Genomic DNA, 25741 nt, shown 5'->3' on the forward strand with positions numbered 1-25741 from the left:
TTGTATGGGGGATATTTATGCTGCTACTACAACAACAACAACGACGGCGGCGTAAATTCACACTATAGCTTCATCAAAAAAAGAAACAACAAACACAACAATAGTTCTTCTATCACACAAAAAATACTTCTCAAATTTATTTTATTTCTCTAATTTCTATAAAATGTATTCTAGAATTTAGGTGTATAACAAATAATTACTTTTTTTTTTGTAAAAAAATCCATTCATTCCTCTCTGTAGCATTAAATTTAAACCTCGACTTCCTTGAGCACCTTACGAATCCAATAGGTACCGCCATCCTTGGCTACGGTAGCAACGAATTTCACTTTTCCCTTGTAACCGGCTGGCTCCCAAGAGAACGCCACGCTCTTGATGGGATTATCGTGTGGGATCTTCTTGTGAGTGAGTGTATCCTGTGTTAAAGCCAAAATAAATACATGAAATTTAAGATTTGCTTAATAAGAAGAAGAAGAAATCTGCATAGTCACGCCATAAAGGCGAAGTATATGTATTTGTATGTGTGTATGTATGTTTTCAACTTACATCCGGATTAATGCAAGTCAACGTTTGAGACTTGGTAGCCTCAGCTACCTTGAATTTGCCCACAGGCTTATCATTGGCGTCACGGGCTTGCACGGCGAAGCCTAAGAAACCGTCTGAACCGCCCAGAGTGAGGGAAACCTTGCCATTATTGGCCTTGCTGTCGCCCGAGAAGCTATATGGCACTGGACTACTCTGCCCATCAACGCCATGCTCTGGAGTCAAACCGTTCGAGCAGATGGCATTAGGGGCACCGGCTGAGTAGCTGTAGACAGGCACAGCCAAACAAGCAATTAGTAAAACCAAGCGGAACATGTTGGCAGGCGGGAAACTACCTACAAGAAAATGGTAGATAGAATAATTAAAAGTTAATTCAAAAATATGCTTTAGGAGTGGTGAACTAAAATTTTGTAAATGCTTTATATAAAATACAATAGTACATCTACATATATAATAAAATAGTAGAGTTCGTATGATCAGTCGTATCTAAAAGTGATATTTCTAAAAAAATAGGAATTTAAATTCAGTCCAAAGCGTATTAATAAAGTGTGCCAGACTCGCATGACGCCTTTTTTTGCTTCCGAAAGAAAAAAAAAATAATTATCTTTGCTAACGCTCGAATTCTACATGATCATTTCAAAAGTATTCACACACTCGTCCAATAAGCCGTTTTTCAGACGGTAATAACGTGTCATTGGTTGATTTTTGTGTTGATATCTCCAACACAATCTCAGTTTATTTGCGAACACATCCCAAGTGACGTCCGCCCATTAGCTGATTCTGTCAAATTCGCTCAGAGTCGAATAACGGCCTGCTAAAGAGCACACCACTAGAAATCTTTTCACCATGTAACAACTTCACAGATTTTGATATCCTACCTATATTATAGAGGGTGGTTAAATTTCAAGGGCCGATGTTGAATGTGAACCACACCTAAACGTCAAGCTTTTTTTGCATTTCATTGGACATTTTTCAATTTCAGACTAACTCAATTTGAACCATGGAAAGATACAAGAAACGGACTTCCTGTCCGATACACTTAAAAAAATAATGGGCCAACTGCCCAGTAAGGAAACACTTGTTTTTTTATACGTTACAATTTAATCAAATTATCAATTCACTAGCTTATGATATAATAAGGAATTAAGTATAGGAAATTAGTATTGAAGTGTAGCCCGTCCCGAACTCGACTGTCCGCTTGAGGTGACCGCCGCTTCCTTTACACCTATCATTACAACAGCGACGATGCAGTTGTTGTTTGATACGTCTGAGACCAACCTTTACCTTGACTTCCCACAGGTACAATATGAGTATCATTTCACAATAGTGCTGACACCTTCATTCTAATGCGTATGCTATTCGCCATGGCCTTGGCAGGAGTGTCGGATTGCCGCATGCCGGCTTGGTCACTTATGCGACGCGTGTGTTGCAACCGATCGTTGGAATGTTCTATTGCAGGTAATTGTGAAATAAAAATATGCTGACACTGCGGCACGTGTAGCGCGCAGCCGTGGGAGCGTCGCTGTAAATGCGACTGCAGCGTGTTAACTTACATAATCGAGCAACGCGTTAAAGTTATTCAGGCTCATTATGAAAAGGGGCGTTCAAATCAAAATACATATCGCGCATTTCGTGAAGAAAATCATCTTCAGTGATGTAGTACATTTTCACCTCAGTGGATTCGTCAATAAGCAGAATTGCCGCTTTTGGGCGAATGATAATCCAAGAGTGATTGCCGAAAAACCAATGCACCCACAAAGAGTGACTGTTTGGTGCGATTTATGGGCCGGCGACACCATTGGGTCGTATTTTTTCCAAAATGAGGCCGGTCAGGCAGTTACTGTGAATAGTGTTCGCTATCGTGAGATGATAACGAACTTTTTATGGCCCCAATTAGAAGATATGGAGGTGGACGATATGTGGTTGCAATAGTATGGTGCCACTTGTAACACATCTAACGAAACAATGGCTCTTCTGCGCGAAAAATTTGATGGCCGAATAATCTCACGTCGCGGCGATGTCAATTGGCCGCCAAGATCATGTGATTTGACACCGTTGGACTTCTTTCTTTGAGGTTATTTGAAAGAAAAGGTGTACGTCGAGAAGCCAGCAACAATTCAAGAGCTAAAGGATGAGATAATTCGGCACATTAACGGCATAGAACCTCAATTATGCCTCAGCGTCTTCGAAATTTGGACCATCGGATGGAGGTGTGCCGCCGAGGCCGCGGCGGCCATTTGGCCAATATTTTGTTCCATACGTAATTGACCCATACCAATATTATCACAATAAAGAGAAATGACAATAATTTCCTAAAAAAATTGTATTATATTCAAAATCAACACCGTCCCTTGAAACTTAATCACCCTTTAGAATACTCGTACAAGGTTTGGCCATACGAGAGGGTTTTGTTAGCAGAATTGTGCTCGTTTATTTCACATGCATTCCTTTGCTTTTACAATCAGTCGTTGCTCAGAAGGCGACAAAATAATATTAACATTGACTGGGCTGATTTTTTCGCATATCACCACGCCAATCTCGAATTTTGCCGACCTCTTTCATAAACAAACCGCCACGATAGCTCCTGCTACGTCAGCAAATCAGCTGATTCCTTCAAATATACTGAGAGCCGAGTAACAGTGCGATGTTGACCACAACTTTGCATTCTGTACATCATTGATTGACTGCATGGAAAATAAATGTATAGCAGATTGTGTGCACACGCATGTTAACATTTGCATTTGCACACATACATATGCATGAAAAATATTTGGTAGATGGAGATAGTTGTCTGAAAAACCTTGGCTTAGTATTCGTGGAATTATTATATAAACAAAACCAAAACCAGTTAGTTAGTCGTTGTTTAAAAACTTCATTATTCTGGTTATTTGCAAATATTCACGCTTTCGCTTTTTTGCAAATATGCGAACTACATATTGTATGTTTTAAAAAGTTTTTGTCACGCAATGTTAAGCAGCAAATGGTATGAAAAACCACGAGGTGAAGTGGTGTCAAATGCTCTTCTCTACTTAATATTTCCTATGCAGATGAACCACTTTACGTACTGCCAGCATCGGCAAATCTCGCATCGCGTAATTTAATTAAGAATTTAATTAATTTTTTTTTTTGCATGTTATTGTAGTAAAACATTTCAAAAATACCGTGTTAAAATTTTAAGTGAATCCGAGCAAAACTTTTTAAGTTATAGAGCATAAAGCCGAGCCGCCTCAAACATCTGCCGAGACGCAGCAGTTGCGCGTGTAGTCCGTTATAAACTTTAAACGCGGTTTTCTCGAACCTTTTTTTTTAAAGTGCGTAGTCATTGGCATTTGAAAACTACTCAACCGATCCTTTTGAAATTTTGCACACATATTTTACATATAAAAAACCTCCCCCCAACGTTTTTTTTTCGCCATTTTTTTTTATATTAAGGTGGTTTTACACTTACAAAATGGCGGCATTTTTTCGTCAAAAATCACTTTTTACTTCAAACGACTACCAAATGGCTGAAAATGAAAATAAATCGTCAAAATAAACGTTGGGGGGGAGTTTAACTCATATTTTAACTAAATTATTCGATTTTTTTGATTTCAGATGATTCTACGCTGAGATATGCTGACTACTGCAAAATGTATTTTTGAAAAGACGTCTACGTAAATGTGCTCTCATTCGCTCATTTTGCAATATTTTTACATGAAAATTTTATCAAATATTCTTGAAATGTTACTTTATAATATGCAACAACTTTTAATAAACTGACTTGAACCGTTTTGCTACAATAAATTCATGAAAAAAGTGTTAACTAGAATAATTAATGTTTTAAATCGGTTGGCACCTCGTGGTTTGCGGTAATCGCTCTGAAAATCCCCGGAATACTAATTTTTATTCATTCATAATTCGTTTCAACAATCTGTTGAAATAATAAACAAAAAGTTCGCCGTGCACCTCTGAGTTTAAAATATTTTTGCAAGGCAATTTCGAAAGCAAACTTTTTTTTGCCGAATGTAGGCGTCGCCTTTTTAAATTTTTCGTCATATCTTTGGCATTCACAGGCTGATCTTAAAGTGTTCCAAATTAATTGACTTGAAGTACTCCGCTCTAGTACTTACCCACCATATATCAGTTCATACTACCCTAAGGTAACACCCTAGGTTAGGTTAGGTTAGCCTGATTGGCAATAGGCCACGCATAGACCTTTTGGTCCCTAGCGATACCAGATGGAGTCCGACCTCTATGAATACTGAAAGTAGACGTCATGTAGGATGACAGCGCTTTTGGCGAATCTAAGCAGAGCTGGGAGATCCGCTTTTGAGACGTCTTCCAGACCCTCAAACAATGGGGCTCCCAGGCATTTTAAACTCGTTTTTAATGATGCCGGACAAACGCACAGAAGGTGCTCTAAAGTTTCCTCAACATCCTCTCTGCATTTCCTGCATTTGTCCGTGCTAGCAATCCCTATCTACTACGCATGTGCAGCCAATAGATTATGGCCTGTTAGCATACCTATAATAGTTATGCAGGCAACACCCTATTATCAGCAGCAACACCATATTAAAGCTCGCCAAAAATCATTAAACTTTTGCTAAGGCAGTATTTAGATTATTCCACTAGAATTATTTAAAAACATTTTTATTGCCAAATGTATGGATGGCAGTTTCATCTTACAAGTGGCACCGTCTATCACTTTAGACCTGTCCTACAGCACTGAACAGTTACTCATTAGCCACACTAAATTTAGGAATAGATAAATATTTTAAAGCAACTTTTTTTCATAGAAAATGTTGGCTTTGATATTGAAACGGAATTTTGAATAGGTCGAGCCAAGGCGCATCAGAAGATTTGGTGGCCCCTAAAACACTCAGGCTAATAAGCCCATTGTATTTAGATCTCTGGAAAGAGGGCAGATAGTCAAGGAGGAAAGGAGAAAAGTATCAGAGAAAGAGATAGGAAAGAATAGAGACAGAGATAGAGATAGTTAGTGCTGTGAGAATTATCCAGATTCTTTGTAAATCTGTAAATATCCTCCAGTTTTAGAGAACGAATATTACTCATTCTCACGACATCGGAACCCAAAACTCGTAGCCTTGCTCTAGCAAAGGCAGGACACGCACAGAGAAAATACTCAGTGCTATCCGCCTCCGCCAAGCAAGACAGGCACATTGGGTTCACAATGATTAAAATGGTGGTCATATGTAGACCCCATGGGTTGTGCCCTGTAATAATACCAACCATGTTTCCTTCCAAGTTTTAGTAGAAAGTTTGACAGTTTTCTGTACGAACTTTACAGTTCTGCACCGTTCTAGACCGGACCATCGCTCTTTATGTAAATTGCATACATAATCGCTGATCAAATTCATGATTCCTGCGGAACTGATTCCGATTCCGGTGGAACCGCTGATCCACGGTTGGCCAATTCATCGGCAATCTCATTTCCTTGAACAACGGAGTATCCTGGAACCCATATAAGTACAAACCTGTTCTGTCTTGCGACAGAATTAAGCTTCTTCTTACATTCTTGAACAATCTTCGAGGTTTGCTTCGCGTTCTCCAAAGCCTTCAGTGCAGCCTGGCTGTCACTGAAAACTCCAATCTGTTTCCCACTCCATCTCCTCTCGATTATCCATTCGGCTACTTTGAGGATGGCAAAAATTTCCGTTTAGAAAACAGTTGCCATTTCCCCCATAGCATAGTGATACTTATTACTATCGTTTAAGTACCATCCGGCTCCAGACCCTATTTCATTCTTGGACCCATCGGTAAAGAAAATATCGTCAAACCTCCCTGTTTGCATTCTGGATTGCTCCATTTCTCACGCAAAGGCAATCTGACATCAAATTTCCTTCTAAATGAAACTAATACCCGATCGTCTTTAGGTGCCTAAAACAGTAGCCACTGCTCAGATAGCATCTTAAAGATTTCTCTGTGTGCCGAAGTTTCGTCTTCGTACCAGAAACCATATTTATGGAGTTTACACATTAATTTTATTGCTTCCTGTTGTATCTTAAGATCTAATGGGAGCAAATCAAGCATAGCATTTGGAGCATCGCCGGCACCCGTAATGCATAAACATACGAGTATTCTTCTTTGCAGCCTGTATAGTTCCCGGAGTGTGGACTTAACCGTGCTCCGTCGCCACCAGACCGCAGAGGCGTAAGTGATGATTAGTCTTATAAGTGCTGTGTATATCCGAGGATAATATTAAAAAAAAAAAATTATTTTAAATTACGAGAAGTAGAAAAGTTACAATTTAATTAGATACTCTTCAATTGGTAATTTTTGAGAGGTTCAGAATTTGGAAAAAAATATTCTAATATTATATATCCTCTCCTGTTTTCGTGAAAAGACCACCTAGATTTAAGATTAAGATTAGTTAGCTTCAGGATTTTAAAATTTCTTTATATATAAGTATAATTAACTAAGTTAGGTCAGAATGCAGCGGCATGGGAAACTTGTATTTTTTCCCCCCAAAACCAATGTGAACTTTTCAAAAATTGTGAAAAATTCCAGATCTTCCAACTCATTAAAAAAAGGAGTATACGTCTGGATAAACCAGGGCAATGACACAGAGGGTGCGAGATACGTCTCTTCGTCTTCCTCACTTAGACAGCTTCTGCAGAAGTCACGCCCTCTTGCAGTGTCCCTTTCTAACTGAAGTCAATGGGCTAAGACTAAGCTTGTTTTGGCTTAACAGAGATTGTATGCGTTTGGCACAAACTGTCAGGCGATTTTGCAGGTGGATTAATTACGCCATCTTTCATTCGCCGCTCTTAAAAATTTTCTCGAAAATAAGTAGCTTCGAAGTCTGTAAGAGGATGCCTATTCCGTTGTCTGTGTATTTATCAGTCATCTTGGTGCCAAGTCTCGCTAGTTCATCGGCTCCTCAGGTCTCCTCAATATCGTAATGGCCCATGTTAGGTTAGGCTAGTGTTTTGTGGCAGTCGGCTTAGAGTAGGATAGATTTTATCCCAACACCGGATAGATCCGTAAGAGTATTTTCCTAACAACTTTGCTCTACTCCTGGCTAAGGCTGGACAATTAACAGAGATGTTCTACTATCTTTTCCTCTTCCTCGTCTCTACAACTTCTGCAGAATTCAGGACTCCCTGTTATCTTTGGGTAAAATGACTCACCCATTTTGTTAGATGTGCGGTATTTCATGGCTACCTTGGAGGTTGTCGACTGCTTTGTGAGGCGCATCACGCTGTACCAGTGTAACGTCTTGGGGAAGCCAAAACTAAAGGAGATTCGAGAAGCTCGAAATATACATCTACGCCCACCCTACCCTCGAGCTTTAAAGCATCTGTGATAACATGGATAAACTCGCTTTGTCTTACATCGTCCCATTTCCCTTCACTTAAGAGTAAAAGGGTCATGACGGTTGTCGTGGCAGGTGTAGACAGGAGTGCAAAGTCCTCCAGTTTGGTAAGCTTCGAAATGCCAGTTAGGATCTCACCGTGGCCGTAGCCCATGTTTGGACACTTAGTTAAGGTGTTTAACCTTAGCGACCGTACTGCTAGCGATATGTCTTGCCTGTAGATCTACTGGAAGGAAGTTTAATGCCGATGGCGTGGTTGACACTGCACCGGTTATGAGCACAGGTACGAGCCTGTGAAATTTTTCAACCCTTTTAATATTCACACCCTTTTGAAGAGCATTCCATCATACTACTTAAACAATACCACAGTAGAGAATTGGTCTAACTACCGCCGTGTAGACCGGCTTGCCCCCCGAATTTCCTATGGGCCCCCCTCCGCAGGAGTATCTTAATTTACATTTTCAACAGAGTCTTGTAAATCAATTCTTTTTAAACGACTGTAAATTTCTCACAATGCCCTCCTCCGCTAAAAGTCTCTTTACATGTCTGCTGGCATCAGTTCTCATTGCATTTTATGTAAATTTTTTAACAGTTGCATAACAGATGGCATTACTAAATAGCTTTTGGCAAATAAACCGGTTATATTTTATACTACTTTTTTATTTTACTTGCTTCACTTGTTAATGGACATTGTGCATTTTAAGTACTTTTTATACACCTTCAACGAAGCGTAATCAGATAAATTTAATAGCTAATGACATAATTGTTAATCTGATGTTCCATTAAATTTTTGATGTTTCATTTTGAGCTTTAACACAATTTATAGGCCATAGACGATGATTATTGATAGGGGTACTTACAAGGTTGACTAAATGGCGAGGCAGCAATGTGCATAATAAAGTTTTATTTTTTTGCAACTTTTTTTCTATTCACTAGTTTTTTATATCATTTGGCCGTGTACAGTAAATTATTGAAGTTGATATAAGTAGAATTCTTATATAATTTTACCTTTCACCAACTAAATATTCTAACAAAGCTAATAAAGCAGTTAGCAGTAAATAAAGAGAATTCAACTGCCATGACTTTCACTTTTATTGTAGTTGCAATTATAAGTAAACGAATGGTAATGTATACCGTTTATTTATTCAAACAATGAGGAAACAAGAGTCAATATATTAGACAAGGAAGAAAATACCCATTACCCCTACCCATTTGAATTCATATTAAAGCAGTGTTAGTGCGATTGCCACACTCAGTATGCCTCTCAGAAGGAAATATTAGTTTGGAAAAAGAAATATTAGTTATTTTCCCCCAACCTTATATTTACTATTCTGCTTGCTGAGAAAACAATGCTAGCTTCAGCAAACTATATATGGGTTGATGTCGTTTTCTCTCCGGACAGCTAGTCAGAATTCGAGTCTCGTAAAACAATATGAGTTAAGGGGTAACACCACTGTAGAAATTTCAAAAAATAGATTTTTTTTTATAAGCTTAAAAAATTCTTTGAACCCTTTAAAATACAGAACAAAAAGTTTTATACGTTACCGAAGTCTATTTCATAAATATTTTATGCTTTTAACCAAGCGTTAGTGACTGCTACCTAACGACTTCTCCAAATTTCCAAACTTTAAACGCGTTTTTCTCAAAACACGTTTTCTGAAATTGGCACGCAGCAAACAATTTTAAATATTTTTAATCAGGTTTTTCACTACGTCTGTATAATAACCTTCTTAAGAGAAGAGCGTAGGGGATTTTCGATAGATTAATTTAAACGATTGTTATAATTATTTAAGTGCCGTTTTTTTAGTCCAAAATAGAGTTTTTTCCTTCAAATGCTTGCTAATTCCACAAAAATAAATATTTTTTAAATCCCCTACGTGTTTCTCTAGCTATTCTTATCTAGATTAAGAAAAAAAATGTTTCTTTGTTCCAGATTAAAATTTGCACCCTCTGTGCTGCGTGCCGCGGAGCTCCTTCAAGAGAAACCACATTACAAAAATGTCTCCAATGCCGCCATTTTGTAAAATTTTTCGATCAAACTTTGTAGTTTTGTATTTTAGTATATAAATAATAACTTCCCAAATCAGAGTGATTGTTTCCCCTTTCCTTCTATACAAAAAAATTCTTTAAAAATCATGTTTATTTTACGCGTGTTACCCCTTAAGTAGTATATGATTCTTAAAAAAAAAATGATTTTCACATGGTGACAAATAAATCACATATTGACGCTGAATTGTAGTTCAAAGATGAACTGTGTACGGAAACAAGAACTGTGTCAAGCTTGAGAATGACGCAATTTTTGATGAAGACGTGATAAGCAATTTTATTGTATTACTAGCTTTAACCCGCGGCCCCGCACGCGTAGGAGTAGTTCTGAGGGATTTAGGATATGTATATAAAGGAATTTCAGAGAATAATTTCATAGAAAATAATTTTTTATTAATAACCATAATATTACAATACCCGGCATCCGTTGCTATGCCTCGTTGAATAAAATCAAAACAACCAATCAGAAAAATATCAAGCAAAATTATTTTTATTAATTTTCTATCTCAAACCGTTTTTGAACTTTGCATTTGGGTCACAGTTGAATAGCTTATGCGGATAATGAAGTCTAGAGTGTGCTATAAATAGTGGGATTTTTTAGATTAAATTTAAACAAATATTCGATTATTAGTGACGAATGGGAGTGGTGGCGCGGCATGGGGGCTGTGGGAAGGGAGTTCCAATATAAAAACATGCCTATAACCTTCATTGGGTGAAAATATGAATGTATAAAAATTTGTACGTCATTTGGTGTTGTCGTTTCGTAGTGATGCGCGGACAACGTACAGACATTCACCTTTATAGTATAGATATTTAAGAGTCATGGGAAAACGCACAAAAACTACCCGAATGAAAAGTAATGTCGAGTGTTTTTTCTTAACAGACTCACGTGGCCTGAAATTAGCCACAGAGAAAACGGAATTATTACTTCTAAGAAAGAGAAGTTAGCATGCAAACTTGCTCCATTACGCTAAACACAAAGAAGGTTTTAAAGTACCTAGGCTTAAGACTGGACCCAAAACTAACCGAGAGAAAGCCACTAAGATAACATCCGCACTCAGTGGACTAATAGAAAAGATAGGGGAAGTAACCCAAAAACAACGGGAAATAATTATGGCTACCACGCCCTCCATTCTCTTATACGGAGCTGTACTGTGGGCAAATGCACTAAAGGCAACCTCCCACCATCGGTATAACGAAAGGCAGTTCTGAGAGTTGTGTCTGCCTACCGCACAGTATCAAGGCCTGCTATTCAAGTAATAAAGGAAAAAGTTGTGAGCATTGAAGATCGAGGGGATGGAAGAAAGAGATAGCAACCTGCAGAGCGCTGGAGAAACGAAACACATGGCAGATGGATGGCTAGGCGAACAAAAGATGTCGCTACAAGGGGCAGTAGGAACTTCGGTGAAGTAAATTTTTATATAGCCAAATGCTAATCTTAACATAATACAAAAAGTAAAATAAATATATTAAAAAAAAGTAATTTAATTGGGAATTAATAATAAAATTAATAATTTTAAATATACATAAAAGTAAAATAAATATAATACTAATATACTTGTAGCATATTCGCATGTGCGTATGAGCCGCAAAAAATCATTTTAATTAAATTTTTTTATTTAATTTTATTTTGTTGAAGTGAAACTTCTTTAGGCGCGTCGGGGGCCCCAGGGCAGATTGAAAATAGGCGAGTGAAACGGTAAGTTCGGAGCGTTACCGAAATCCGTCAAATGCGCGGGGCCAAGGAGCAGCTGCTCCTTCCCACTCTCGCCTATTCGCTCTCTCTGTCGCTCTCTCGCATCGCAAGCGCTGAACGATGTGAGGGAGCCACCGAGACACGCCGTCTCTCCCCTTCTCTCTCGAATGCCTTTCTTTCTCTCCCGTTTGCTCTATAGCAAACTACCCACGCCGTGCATCAGCCGTTCAGTAAGTGTGAAGGGAACAACAATAGACGCAGTTTTCGCACGATTCATTTGAGCGCAAATGTATATATCTCCCACTTTAGCTATCATAAGCCGATTATTAGTATATTAGGAAATAACCATTGTGAGAATGATCCTGAATATTTTGCGATGTCATGTGAATAATTTGTGAATACAATCGATGTATATACTAGAAATGTGTTGAAAAGGTGCCTATGATTCCATTGTAATTATAACTATATTTTATCAATGTATAATAAAAAATTTATGAGTAATATTTACGCTTTTCTGAAAAAAAAAATATGAAAACCTGAATTTAACACGAGAGAGGGGGGAGAGATCTAAACCGGGGCTCCCATGCATGGAACAACCAACTTAGAAGTTTCACTTCTACCGTGCGTGAGTCTGACAGACCCTAGATTTTTGAAGTGAAAACTTCTTTAGAATCGTTGGGAGTGATTTGAGAAAAAGTGAAACGAAAAAGCGACACCAAAAAGAAGAAGAAAAAAGATATACGTATATATATGTATGTATAGAAAATGCTTCATTACCAGGCACACAGAAGGATGGCATAAGCAAATTTAAATTTGTGAATTTATATATGTATGTATATATGCAGATATATGTATATATGTTGTGTGTATGTACATATGTGCCTCGCCACAGCAAAACATACGGTAAAATTTCTCAAGAAATCCAGCGCGCATTCATAGGCACAGCGCACATTCGTAGGCACAGCATTGCATGTACAGTAGGGCGGGTCGATTTAAAAATCGCTCATTGCTCTATGAAAATCGTATTCTAGGGATCAAAATAAGAAACTTTGCCGAAGGAACCATACCTCTAAAACGAATTCTGATGTCCCCCAATTTCAAAATATCACCATTTTTGGCCTTTACATGAAAAAATCAGCTAAATGGCTATGTTTTTTCTTTATTTTTATTTATTTATAACATTATCTATTTTTTCTCTTAAGAAATTTATTTAGTCAGAACATATGTAAATGAATGAATGTGAGTTATAGAAAAGAAACTAAAAAGTTCGACCCATATTGGGGGACATCAGAAATCGTTTTAGAGGTATGGTTCCTTCGGCAAAATTTCTTATTTTGATCCCTAGAATATGATTTTCACAGAGCAATGGGCGATTTTTTTGCCTTCCCACAAATCGACCCGGCCTAATGTACAGTAACCTTGAACAGGCAGCTGCGGTTTTCGAGCATTTAGAAACATATATTTACATACATATATGGGTGCAAACATATTTACGGAGCCGCGGGCACTCGACTTGACAAAAATTGAATATTGGCAAATAATTCTACGCGAAATATTCCAATATTGACTATTTTCGAATTGTCGAGAAAATTAGCATACGGGCGGCTCGTTTTATGAATGAAAGTACTTGCTCTTAGAACTATAAGCTCGAATTTTTAAATCAATTTTTTGATGATGAGTTTTTGTTGCACAGTACAATAGTTGAAACTGTTCGGCGCCGCCGCGACGGTTCAGCGCTATGGCAACTAGGATGATGGCCGCTACGCCTGCGCCTATTAATGCATTTTGTTCTTGTAGTCGCTAGGCATAGAATTTTAGCTTTGGACGACATACGCATTTACAGGAATAAAGTGAGTGGCCTGTGTGTGCGGTTGTATGTAGATGCATATGTGTATATTAATAAGCATTGTTTTGCTGGAAGTTCAGAACACAAATATGTATGTACGTACATAGGCTAGGCCATAGTATAGCATACATACATATGTATAAAAAATTCAAACCAAGCGTCCTACGAATGTTTGTGTGTATGTTAGTACGTCTGTGTAATATACGCGCTACGACGCTCATAATAGCAACCGCGTGTGCTGCATTGCGTCCGTATTTTTATATTCGTAAATATTTTCATTTTTAAATGTTTACCGCAATTATGCCGAAAAATAATGCAGAAAAGTGTCGTGAATATCGACAGAAAAAAACAACAATTGACACGGTATTTCAAAGATATGTTGACAACATCGAAACCAAAGCATTTGTATCATATTTTAGCTATCATAAGCCACTCATATCATTTGTTGAAATTGAAAACATTGAGGATGAATAAAATATGAACTTTATAGCAATATTATAATGAACCTATAATTATCCCGCTCCTAATGCTGCCTTCGTCTCATTCTCTCTCAGTTTGTTTTACGGAAGGTTTCACTTCTATCGCGTCTAACCGTTAGACTGGTATTTTTTTTTTTTTGTTTTTATTATTAAAAAAAACTTTTTTATTCTTTTAATATATTTTTGTTTTGTTTGTATTTGTTTCCTTTCATTTCATTTTAATAGTTTACTTTATTTTACTATTACTTTTTTACTTGTATTTTATTTATTTTTTTTTTACTTTACTTTTTCTCTTTTTTTGGCTTTATTTATTTTTATCTTTATTCGTTTCATTTATTTATTTTATTATTTAAAATTTTTTTTATTTATTTTTATTTCATTTATTTTTTATTTTATTTCATTATTTTTTAATTTAATTTTTTATCATTTTATTTTACTTATTTTTATTTTATTTCGTTTCATTTGCTTTATTTTATTTATTATTATTTTATTTATTAATTATTTTGGTAAATTTTTCATTTTATTTTTTATATTTTTGAAATTGAAACTTGAAAAAGGGCGCCAAGAAGCATCGAGAGAAAGGTAACTCCTAAAACACTAAGGATAAAAAGTTTGAAGCTTTGGAAAGTATGTAAAATGGTTGATAGCCAAGGGTGAAAGGCGAGAAGAGAGAGAGTAGAGAGAAAGAAAGAGATAGGCTAGAATAGGGACAGAGACAGAGATAGTTCTAGTCCTGTGAGCATTTTCCAGATTATTTGGCAAATCAGAAAATATCCTTCAGTTTGAGCGAACGAATTTTACTCATTCTTATGACATCGAGACACAAAATGTTTAGCCTTGCTTTAGCAAAGGCAGGACACTCACAGAGAAAATACTCAGTGTTATCTGGCTCCTCTAAGCAAGGCCGACAAATCGGGTCCTCTCTGATTCCAGTAGTGATCATGGCCCCGTGAGTTGTATCCCGTAATAATACCGACTACCAACTGAACGTATTTTCTACCAAGTTTTAGAAGAAGGTTCGAAAGTTTTCTGTTAGGATTTGTCACAAAGTATTGCAGTTCTGCAGCGTTCTATACCGGATCATCACTCTTTATGTAATTTGCATACATAATCGCTGATCCAATTCACGATTCCTGCAGAACTGATTCCGATTATTGGCTCTGGTCCCTGTGGGGTGACCGCTGATCCGCAGTTGGCTAAGGGGTTAGGGGTAATCAAAATTTTCAAAAATTGGATTTTTTTTGCATTTTCTTACAATCTTAAAATATTGCGTGAAAATTTGAAGTGAATCTGACAAAAACTTTTCGGAGTTATTCAACAATCAACAAAAGGCGTTCGGGCGCTGCGGAGCGTTCGAGAGCAAGTAGCTGGATGCTGCACGTATGAAAGTGGCAGATAAGCGCGCTAACGATAACACTCGAGAAGGTAGAATGCTATGTAGGCTACAGCATATCGACATTTTGGAAGCTGCTATGACGGCTGAAAAACTATTATATGGCTCAAGAATAGATTACACAGTGTAAGTAATTAAATAGTTCGTATAACTCTACATAAGTCGATAGCAAAACTGTAAATGTATTTTTCTCAAAACTATGTTTTTTGAACAGGTGATCACTGTAACTTAAAAACCGCTCGGTAGATTTCAATAAAATTTGAAAAACATAAAAAACTTGTGCCTGATCGAAGAATTTTTTTTCAAAAATTTGATTTTTTTTAACAATTAATTGTCGGTTTTTTTCTCGAAAATCTGAATCATATTTTTGTTTTTAAAAAAAGTTACAATCAGGCACAAGACTATTTATTATTAAAACTAATTTCTCTTGTCCGATTGATTTTAGATGAGTCTCCAAGGACTTGTGGTGATCACCGCAAGGGACTTCTGGAGAAACGGGCTCCACACAAACAGTGATAACTTTTACAATTATTAATTTTTTTTTGATATTTTGCTAAAGTCAAGTGAAAACACGACGTATTAATGCTACGTTTTTATTTCGGTAAAATAAAGCAATTAACTAGCAAAAAAAAAAAGAATTACTTAAAATCATCATTTTTTCGGCCTCTGAATACCCCTAACCCCTAATTCATTGGCAATTCCTTTTATATTTTATTTACACTTTATTTTATTTTCTTTACTTTAATATCGTTTTATTTTATTTTTTATTATTATCTTATTATTTTTTTAAGATTTTTATTATTTTATTTTATTTATTTTTATTTTGATTTTTTTCGTTTTATTTAACTTCTTTTTTTTTCTTTTTATTTCTTCAATTTTACTCAATTTTATTTAATTATGTTTTCAGTTTTAGTTTATTTGATTTTATTTTATTTAATTTTTTATTTTTATCTTATTATTTTTTTAAGATATTTATTATTTTATTTAATTTATTTTTATTTTGCTTACTTTTGTTTTATTTAACTTCATTTTCTTTTGCATTTTATTTTTTCTATTTTACTTCATTTTATTTAATTTTTTTTGTTTTCTGTTTTAGTTTATTTGATTTAATTTAATTTAATTGTTTTTTTTTTGTTTTCTGTTTTACTTGATTTCATTTAATTGTATTAAATTTATTATTATTTTATTTTATTTACTTTTATTTTGTTTTCTTTTGTTTAATTTAACTTTGTTTTCTTTTTCATTTTTTTTTTCTATTTTACTTCATTTTATTTCATTTTTTCGGTTTTAGTTTATTTGATTTAATTCTTTTATTTTTTTCTGTTTTACTTTATTTGATTTAATTTAATTTTATTTTCATTTATTTTTTGTGCCATTATATAGTAATTCAGTACATTTGTGCATGTTAATAGCAAGTCATTTAATTAATTCTAGAATTAACACACATGAGCATATAGCACCCGCAGCAAAAACTTGACAGCAATTAGCATTTCCACTGTGGTTTTTAAATTTTTAATGTTTGATGTGAATGCACAAGGCTATCGCATATTGTTGATTGGCTCAAACAACACGATGATTTGTGACAAAGTTGTACACACACATGCACAGTTTCGTGTAAGTTCGATTAACAGTCAGATATGCATGAACATATATTTATTGCTGGCGTCGTGCAGGATAGGAAATGCATACATAAATGTGTAGACTTTTTTCTCCTCTTATATTCTTAGCTGTGTTAATGAAAACAATGGCATAATGTCAACATGTCACAATTATGTAAATGCAAATACATGCATATGTATATATGTCCACTTGTATCTATGTATGGGTGCGTGCATATATGTGTTTTAAAGAGCTTAAAAAGTGTTGACACATTTTTTTAATTAACTACCGCACACAATTTTCAAATTTGTTAGTAGTTTGAAATTTGTAAATGATAATAGATATTTGTATGTGTGTATGCACGACATCTGGTATATACATATGCATGTGCGTAATAAATTGAAAAAAACAAACCACAACTAAATCTATTAACAAATTATTTACCACAAATACCAATTAACGCGCTTACATCCCTCACTCACTTCAAAAAGCAAATGAATAAAAAATTGGCCTTGGCTGTAGCGAACAAAAAACTTAAGCAACGAACTTTTGAGGCGGACAAGTTTTCTTACCCTCTTTGGAGTGAGCTGCAATGAGAATTACCAGTGATAAATCAAGTATAAGAAACGTGCTTATTCATGCGAGAAAAAAAGCACGAGATGTTAAGCGCACAAGCTTATTAATGCATACATATGTATGTGTGTATTTGTGTGCTTATCTAAGCTTATGTATAGGAACATATAATTATGCCTGCAGTTTGTAGGCAAATCAAAAAACGAGCCAATGGAGAATATAAAAACGAAATATAACCGGTCATTATACATGAATAACATAAATATATATAAAAAATAAAAAAAATAAAAATGCGAAAAAGGAAAAAAAATAGAAAAAAACCATAAACAACTAGAAAATTCATAGAAAATGAAATACATATAAATATCGAAAAATACAAATTGACTAAGCCAATTTTTAGTAGTAAACTAGTAGATACGACTGAAGTGTACTACTTATGTATGTATAAATATTTCGTGTATATATGTATGTGTTCATATTTTGGCTTTAATTCATGGCTTTAAAAGTTGCTGGCTTAAAATATTACTTTTAACGATTTTTTGTGTGCAATTAAAGACCAAAGCAGAAAACGTGTCTTGCTCTTAGCTTTTAAGATTTAAGTATGCATTAAATAAATTTTTATTAGCACAAATAAATTGGTTTACAAATAAATACAAATAAGTATAAAAGTCTTCTAGAGTGCCGTGTAAAAATATGGATGCAGTTGCATATAAAATCCGCACAGAACTAATTCTTCGCTATTATTTTTATTCAACTTGTAAGGAAGCTCACGGACTCTCGGCTCGAATCTCTTACCACTTTTGAAGACATTCCACTTTAAATTGCCCCAAGGTGGGTCCAATAAAGTGGTTAATGGTTAGAAGTGGTTAATTTTATATCGAATAATTTTTAGTTAAAGTAAGCAAATCTGTTTATTTTCAATTGAGAATTGAAAATTGAGAAAAAAAAAAATCTGACATAACAAATTTGAATGCCAGAACACTGCGATGTAAAATCGCTTATGGTGCCAAAAACGTGCCTATTATACAGTTAAATGCTATTATAAAAGCCATCCTCTTCGAACTTATAAAAGTAGCTATCAAAGGACACAACCCATTTCAGACCCGTTGCATTAAATACAGGCCTAAAAAATTAAGGTATTGACGCAGAAATTAGGCATCAGCAGCTACTGAATTCGAATGCAGCTTCAAATTGCTTTAATGCCATTAAAAAAATAATTGAAAAGGTACTAAGGCGATAATACAACAGAGAATAATAACTTTCGCCTCTTTGCAAAGGAAAACAGAACTGAGGAAATTTAGTTAGACCAAGAACCAGATCATTTCTAATGCCTACTTGTATAGGGTGTGGTTACTTGAATGAATGAATTTCATACATACCTATTTACTACAAATGGAACACGTACACTGCCACTGCCCAGAACTTAGCAAAACACGAATAAACTGCTTAGGTTCTGTATCATTTTTAACCGTAGGAAGCGTGGCAGATCAAAAAATTAGCAGCCTACTTAAATTATCTAAACTGTCTATTAAAGACAAAATATAAAGTTCTTAAACGCTCCATATCACTACGGATCAATTTCTGGTCTATGTGTGATCTAAAGGATCAGCCAAGTCCAACCTAACCTAAACTAGCTTAATATATACCCCTATTGTATCAGTGTAATGCTCCATGAGAATCTTTTACGGCTCTAAATCCGAGAACAGATAGATGCTGTACTTGAATGTAACCCTTTTGAAACCCAATGCGCACCTATGATTTATGCTTCCACAATTCAGGTCGATTTGCCTGAATTTAGTAAGTAATGTTGACTAATAGTTGGAGTTTCAGGAACCTTGTGAAGGTGCACAACATATGAAAAAATAGTCGTCGCTACTTTGAATTTTGATAATGAAAGGCGATCCAGACATGAATCACTTTTATGGCAATTTTGAAAACCCATAAACCACTCAAAAACACGTGCATGCAATAAAAATTCATTGCCAATAGTTAACTGAGCTTCAGAAGTGGCTTTTCCAAGTTTAATCTGAAATTTCACGTTGAACAGGCTTCACGTTGAACAGTAGCGGTCGCTGCCGTTAAGCGCTTGCGTATTTTTTTGCTGATTGCTAGATCAAAAAGATAAGGCCCTATAATTTGAGACTATGACGGTATGTTGTGTCTTAAGTTCAAATTAGAAGACTTCAAGAAGTCATTCAAAAAATATGGTGGGAAAACCTCCTACTCATAAAGTGATTCTTGATGTAAAGGGTGGTTAAATTTCAAGGGCCGGTGTTGATTTTGAATAAAATGCAATTTTTTAGGAAATTATTGTTATTTCTCTTTATTATGATAATATTGGTATAGCTCAAATACGTATGGAACAAAATATCGACCAAATGGCCGCCGCGGTCTCGGTGGCACACCTCTATCCGATGGTCCAAATTTTTGATGACGCTGAGGCATAATTGAGGTTCTATGCCATTAATGTGCCGAATTATCTCATCCTTTAGCTCTTGAATTGTTGCTGGCTTATCGACGTACACCTTTTCTTTCAAATAACCCCAAAGAAAGAAGTCCAACGGGGTCGTTGACGTTTACGTGTGGTTCACATTCAATATCGGCCCTTGAAATTTAACCACCCTTTATTTAGATTTAGATTTATTTGAGGTTTGCCCTTCCACCTCATGGTCTTTTGTGCCCTCTACTTATCAGAGTATCTCATCCAGACCCAGTTCCTTTATTAAACTCAGGATAAAGCTGGGTTGGATTGAGCTCTGTGCTTTTCTTCTGGCTGCAGTTGGCCAAGATGTCTCAACCTTCTCCGCGCTGTATTCAAAGAGATCGGTCGCAGAAACGGCAAGAATCAGTACAACATATCCCGATCATGGTGACTGCGTAGTCTGCAATGGCCTGTGAGAATGCTCGTAAGCATTGGCAGCTTTCCCTGGGGGAGGGCTATGAGTTTTTAAACTTCTTTTGATCCTCTCAATACACTCAAAGATCAGTGAGGACTTATTCTCGCAGAATGACAAAGCCTTGGGTGCTTCCTGACTGTCGCTCAGTATTGCAATTCGCTCATTCCGGAAGTTCCTGTCAAAGTTAATCTCTGCACATGGACAGATGGCATACACCTCCGCTTGGAAGATGCTTGCAAACTACTCAACGGTACAGAACGCTTGGTTCTGAGTTCTTACAATACAATAAATACTTTTCTCAGACTCAAGAAATTTTTATTGTTTCCGCACTTTTCGTCCGCTTCTACCTCCTAGTTTACAACGTGTTGCCCATCTTGTGTAGTTGGCGTAGTCGATTTGCATTGTGATGCTACGAAATTGAAGCTGTGAGGTATATCCGTGTGTAAAAAATAAAACATAATAGATTTCGAATAAATTTTCATATCATTTTCTATTATACATTCTGACTCTCAACAAAATTTTCATGACTGCTGCCCGCGACAAGGTCATTTATCAGATATTATTCATCAGGTTTAGAAAGTAAGTTCAATTTCTATAGAATGACTGCTAAGTAAGCAGTACATCGAGGCAGCGGAAATCAGTGTACTTTATAGTACTTTTTTTTTTAATTTTCAAGTACAGTGAAACTTCTCTTAGGCAAACACGCTTCGGCAGTCAACTTTTGCCGCCTGTAAGAGATGTCGGCTTAAGAGGGGCTAATTTGTTCCGTTACCTAAGACTTGCTGTAGGAAAATATGCACGCTCAAGGGAGGTATCTGTTATCAGAGATTTGACTGTATTTGGTATTGAATGTTATTTTATTTACTTTTATTTCATAATTCGGCTCTTTAATGGACTGCATACATGGGGATGTTTCTGTTTAGCATACCGATTCTAAGTTCAAACTCCATTGAGCAAATGAAAAATTACAAGAAAATGAATCACTTATATTAGTAGCAGTCATTCCCCGACTCCCAGACTACGAATGCATTTTTGTTATTAAATTTATTAAATAGATTCTCTTTTAGATCACTCTATTTGTAGCAAAAACGTCAAGATAATATCGAACTTAATACAAATTTAAATTACAGTACTTCAGCAATTCGAAAAATGTAAAAGGTGATCAGATTGGAGTTGCTTTTTCTAAAGGGGGTTTTGACAGATCACGCGTGACTGCTGTCAAACTAAATATATAATTTTTTTTTAATGTTCATTGACATTTCATCATGGAAAGACTTACGCCTAAATGACGTTTACAAATCGTTCAATATTATTAGGAAAATCGACGCTCTGTGAAAAGTGCTCATCGCGCACTCAGGCCAACTTATGAGGATGAGCGATGAGGCTCATTTTTGGCTTAGTGGCTACGTTAATAAGCAAAATTGCCATATTTGGGCTGAAGGAAAACCCGAAGTCATCCAAGAACGGCCATTACATCCATTGAATACAACCGTTTGGTGCGGCCTATGGACTGGAGGAATCATATTTCTTCAAAGGCGAACGCTTTTGCGCCATGATAAGCGACTTTTTGATACCGGAAATCGAAGCCCGTCATTTCCACAACATTTTGTGCCAACAAGACGGCGCAACTTGCCATACAGCCCGTGAAACAATGGATTTACTGCGTCGTCGTTTCGGTGAGTCGGACGTTTCGCTCGTCCCGGACCAGTGGATTGTCCACCAAGAACGTGTGATATCACACCTTTGGACTTTTATTTGTGCGGTTATGTAAAATCTAAATGCTTTGTGGATAAACCAGCTTCGATTGAGGCATTGAAACCCAACTTTACTAAAACTGTACATGAAATACCGACCGAAGTCCTCCAGCGAGTTGCGAGTCATTCAAAATTGGTATTTACGGATCACCGAATTACGGCACAGTTGCGGCCAACATTTGAAAGGGATTATCTTTAAGATATAAATGTCATGAATGGTTCTACATAAAAATCATAAATATTGGCTAATCAATTTAAATTTCCGTTGTTTTATTTCAATTTAAAATCCGATACTTTTAAATGGATCACCCTTTATTTAGAAAAAGTAAATATATATATATGTAATATATTATATAATTGGCGCGTACACCTTTTTTGGGTGTTTGGCCGAGCTCCTCCTCCTATTTGTGGTGTGCGTTTGATGTTGTTCCACAAATGGAGGGACCTACAGTTTCAAGCCGTCTCCGAACGGCAGATATTTTTATGAGGAGCTTTTTCATGGCAGAAATACACTCGGTGGTTTGCCATTGCCTGCTGAGGGGCGACCGCTATCAGAAAAATGTTTTTATTAAATTATAAAAATTCGAACCAACGTTCTCTCTGTGAATTCCGAATGATAATCACGCACCAACCCATTCGGCTACGGCGGAAGTAAATAGTGCTACCTAATTCGGAGCCACGACTCCGACGTATATAATTGCAGAAAGATGTTTTTTAAGTAGTTTTTTAGTTCTTCTTAAATGTCATCTAAAAGTATCGAGAAAAAAATCATAATTCTACGATTTCTTGATAAAACAACTTTTTCGAAATTAGCAATTTTTATAATACCGATCTGATGATTCAGCGGCCAATATGACTGTTAATTAATTTAATTTTAAAATTATTTTATTTTTTTAATGTTTAATGTTTAATTTTTTTTTATTTTAATTTTATTTTGTTTTTTTTTAATTTTTTTTTAATTTTAGTTTAATTTTTTTTTTAATTTTAATTTTTCGAGAATGAAAAAGTTGAAAAAGCTAAATATTTTGGTTTTTAAACTCGAGTTATTCTCGTGATAATTTTTTCCTCGTTAAAAAAATTTCTTCGGTTAAAGTTTCGAATGTTGCGAAAATTCCATAAAATATATTTACTCTATGCTTCACAGATGAAATGTTAAACAAAAGTGTTTTTTTTTTTTTGAAATTTCTTTTATTAAAAATAAAAGAAAATGAAGTTAAATTAAAATTATCTTTTATTTTTTAATCTTATCTATAAGATTTTTAAGGCATGAAAAAATGGAGACGGTTGAAACAGAGAGTTCGTTCATTGTTTCCATATTTTTGCATAATATACGCTCCCACATTTTTTTAGTTAGACGTTTTTTTTTATTTTTTTATTTTTTTCTAATTTATAATTATTTATAATTTTATAATTGTTTTTAGAAGCTCGCAACAAATTTCATACAAAAAAGTGGAGTTCGTCTAGCGAATTATCATATTTTTGCACATACACTCACTCTGTGGTAACACTAAATTAAACAATTTTGAAAGGACAACGAGCACAATAAAAAATAAAAAAAATAAAAGATGAAAAAACAATTTATTTGAAATTTTAATTGAATATTTTTTTTCTGCAGCACCACATCACTTTTATATCATACAAAAATTTGTTATTAAAATGCCGTACCTTCGATTCAATGTACCGTGCAAAAGCGTGGGAAACTCTTAACGAACTTGGCAAAACAAGCGACAAACGTACAATAAGCTAAAAATTCTATTTCAGAGTCTTATTTATACACAAACCGCCGACTTAGCAGTTTGCAGAACAAATTTTGAACTACGGAAATAATCGATGCCCATTGTATGTATGTGTGCATGTGTGTGCATACTTGTACAATTATATATACTTCGACAGCTTTAGCAACTTTGCCGCATACAATTATACGAGTTTGTATGTATGGCTTGCGGATTTTCGATATTTGGCCCACGAATGAAGCGAGACAGGCATAGATAAAAGTTTTGTGAGATTTCTTGTTTTATATGTAGACAACTATGCAGAAAAAATATTGACACGAAATTATAAATAAAAAAAGATGTATAAAAAAACTATCGATTGTTTAAGCTTTAATTGAAAACAAAATCAAAAAATAAAAAATAAAACGTTTGCGAACTTGTGTTTGTCTATATTTGTATTTTTATGCTTTTGTGCATATGTAAATGTTTAATCTGTTTAGTCTTTTGCGTGGGTAAAATGCATGGCTGGTATTGATTAATTACACTGGAAAGCGGGTCAAAAATCTTTTTGAATATCGATATACTCGTGTGAGGTAAAAACTTTTGAATTGAATAAAGTATATTTCTTCTTAAGGGGGGGGGGTAAGGGATAAAAATCGATTTTTTTTGCATGTTATTGTAGTAAAACATTTCAAAAATACCGTGTTAAAATTTTAAGTCAATCCGAGCAAAACTTTTTAAGTTATAGAGCATAAAGCCGAGCCGCCTCAAACATCTGCCGAGACGCAGCAGTTGCGCGTTTTCATAACTTAAAACTTTAAACGCGGTTTTCTCGAACCTTTTGTTTTAAATCGGTTGAGTAGTTTTCAAATGCCAATGACTATGCACTTAAAAAAAAAGGTTCGAGAAAACCGCGTTTAAAGTTTGTAACGGACTACGCGCGCAACTGCTGCGTCTCGGCAGATGTTTGAGGCGGCTCGGCTTTATGCTCTATAACTTAAAAAGTTTTGCTCGGATTGACTTAAAATTTTAACACGGTATTTTTGAAATATACATACGACATACGTTGGAAAGATCAGGTGGAGAAGGACTTGGCTTCACTTGGTGTGTCCAATTGGCGCCGGTGAGCAAGAGAGAGAAACGACTGGCGTGCTTTGTTAAACTCGGCCAAAATCGCGTAAGCGGTTATTGCGCCAATTAAGAAGAAGAAGTCAAAAACAAAATATAATTTGCTGTTAAATAGTTGTTATGTCCCAATCAACATGGGTTTATTCCGGGCAGATCTACATTAACGAATTTAGCTGTCTTAACAAAGGACTATTTGGAAACATTTCAAAGAGGTTTCAAAATGGATGCGATCTATACAGATTTGTCTAAGGCTTTTAATAGGGATAGGTTAGGTTAGGTTGGAATGATTGCCCAAGGAATGAACACACTTGGACGAAGATAAACGGATGCGTTCTTTGTGATAGTATTATGAAGGAGGTGAGGTGAAAGAGAAACCCCGATGGGATGCCAGGAGAGGGCGGGGAGGAGGTGGTGGTGAGATGGTTAGGAGGTTGGGTTTAGAGTGTGTGGATTACGAACAATGACTGTGCTGCGTTTGCATCAACCGCTTTGTACTGGTGACGAAATTCATCAGATTTTTAATGTCAACGCCAGCTATACCAGCAGGCGTAGCAAAGAAGTAAGAGCCAAGATACCTGGATCTTAACCCCGCCAGAGCATTTGATGACATTCATGGTGAAAAGATTTCAAAGACAGACCGTTATTCGGCGCTGAGCGAATTTGATAGAATCAGCTGTTACGCCGAATGAGTGGCGGCCGCCGTAGCCGAATGAGTTGGTGCGTGACTACCATTCGCAATTCACAGAGAGAATGTCGGTTCGAA

At 35.7% G+C, this 25741-nt stretch overlaps 1 protein-coding gene across 1 annotated transcript; it reads right to left on the reverse strand.

The window, feature by feature from the left end:
- Nucleotides 1-104: 104 nt before the first annotated feature.
- On the reverse strand, nt 105-23891 carry LOC129249197 (defense protein l(2)34Fc). Its single transcript, XM_054888871.1, has 3 exons — nt 23804-23891; nt 544-875; nt 105-413 (listed from the first exon to the last, which is right to left on the reverse strand). The coding sequence occupies exons 2-3, from the start codon at nt 853-855 to the stop codon at nt 249-251; spliced, it is 477 nt and encodes a 158-aa protein (XP_054744846.1). The 5' UTR covers nt 856-875; nt 23804-23891; the 3' UTR covers nt 105-248.
- Nucleotides 23892-25741: the final 1850 nt, after the last annotated feature.

Source organism: Anastrepha obliqua, chromosome 5, assembly GCF_027943255.1.
Source record: "Anastrepha obliqua isolate idAnaObli1 chromosome 5, idAnaObli1_1.0, whole genome shotgun sequence".
NCBI classification, from domain to species: Eukaryota; Metazoa; Arthropoda; class Insecta; order Diptera; family Tephritidae; genus Anastrepha; species Anastrepha obliqua.

What these genes read in the sequence shown, in the direction of transcription:
- LOC129249197 (XM_054888871.1), bottom strand. Translation starts at nt 855, where the DNA reads ATGTTCCGCTTGGTTTTACTAATTGCTTGTTTGGCTGTGCCTGTCTAC. An exon ending in TGACTTGCATTAATCCGGAT is followed by an intron (nt 414 to 543) that starts GTAAGTTGAAAA and finishes GCTTTAACACAG; the next exon opens with GATACACTCACTCACAAGAA.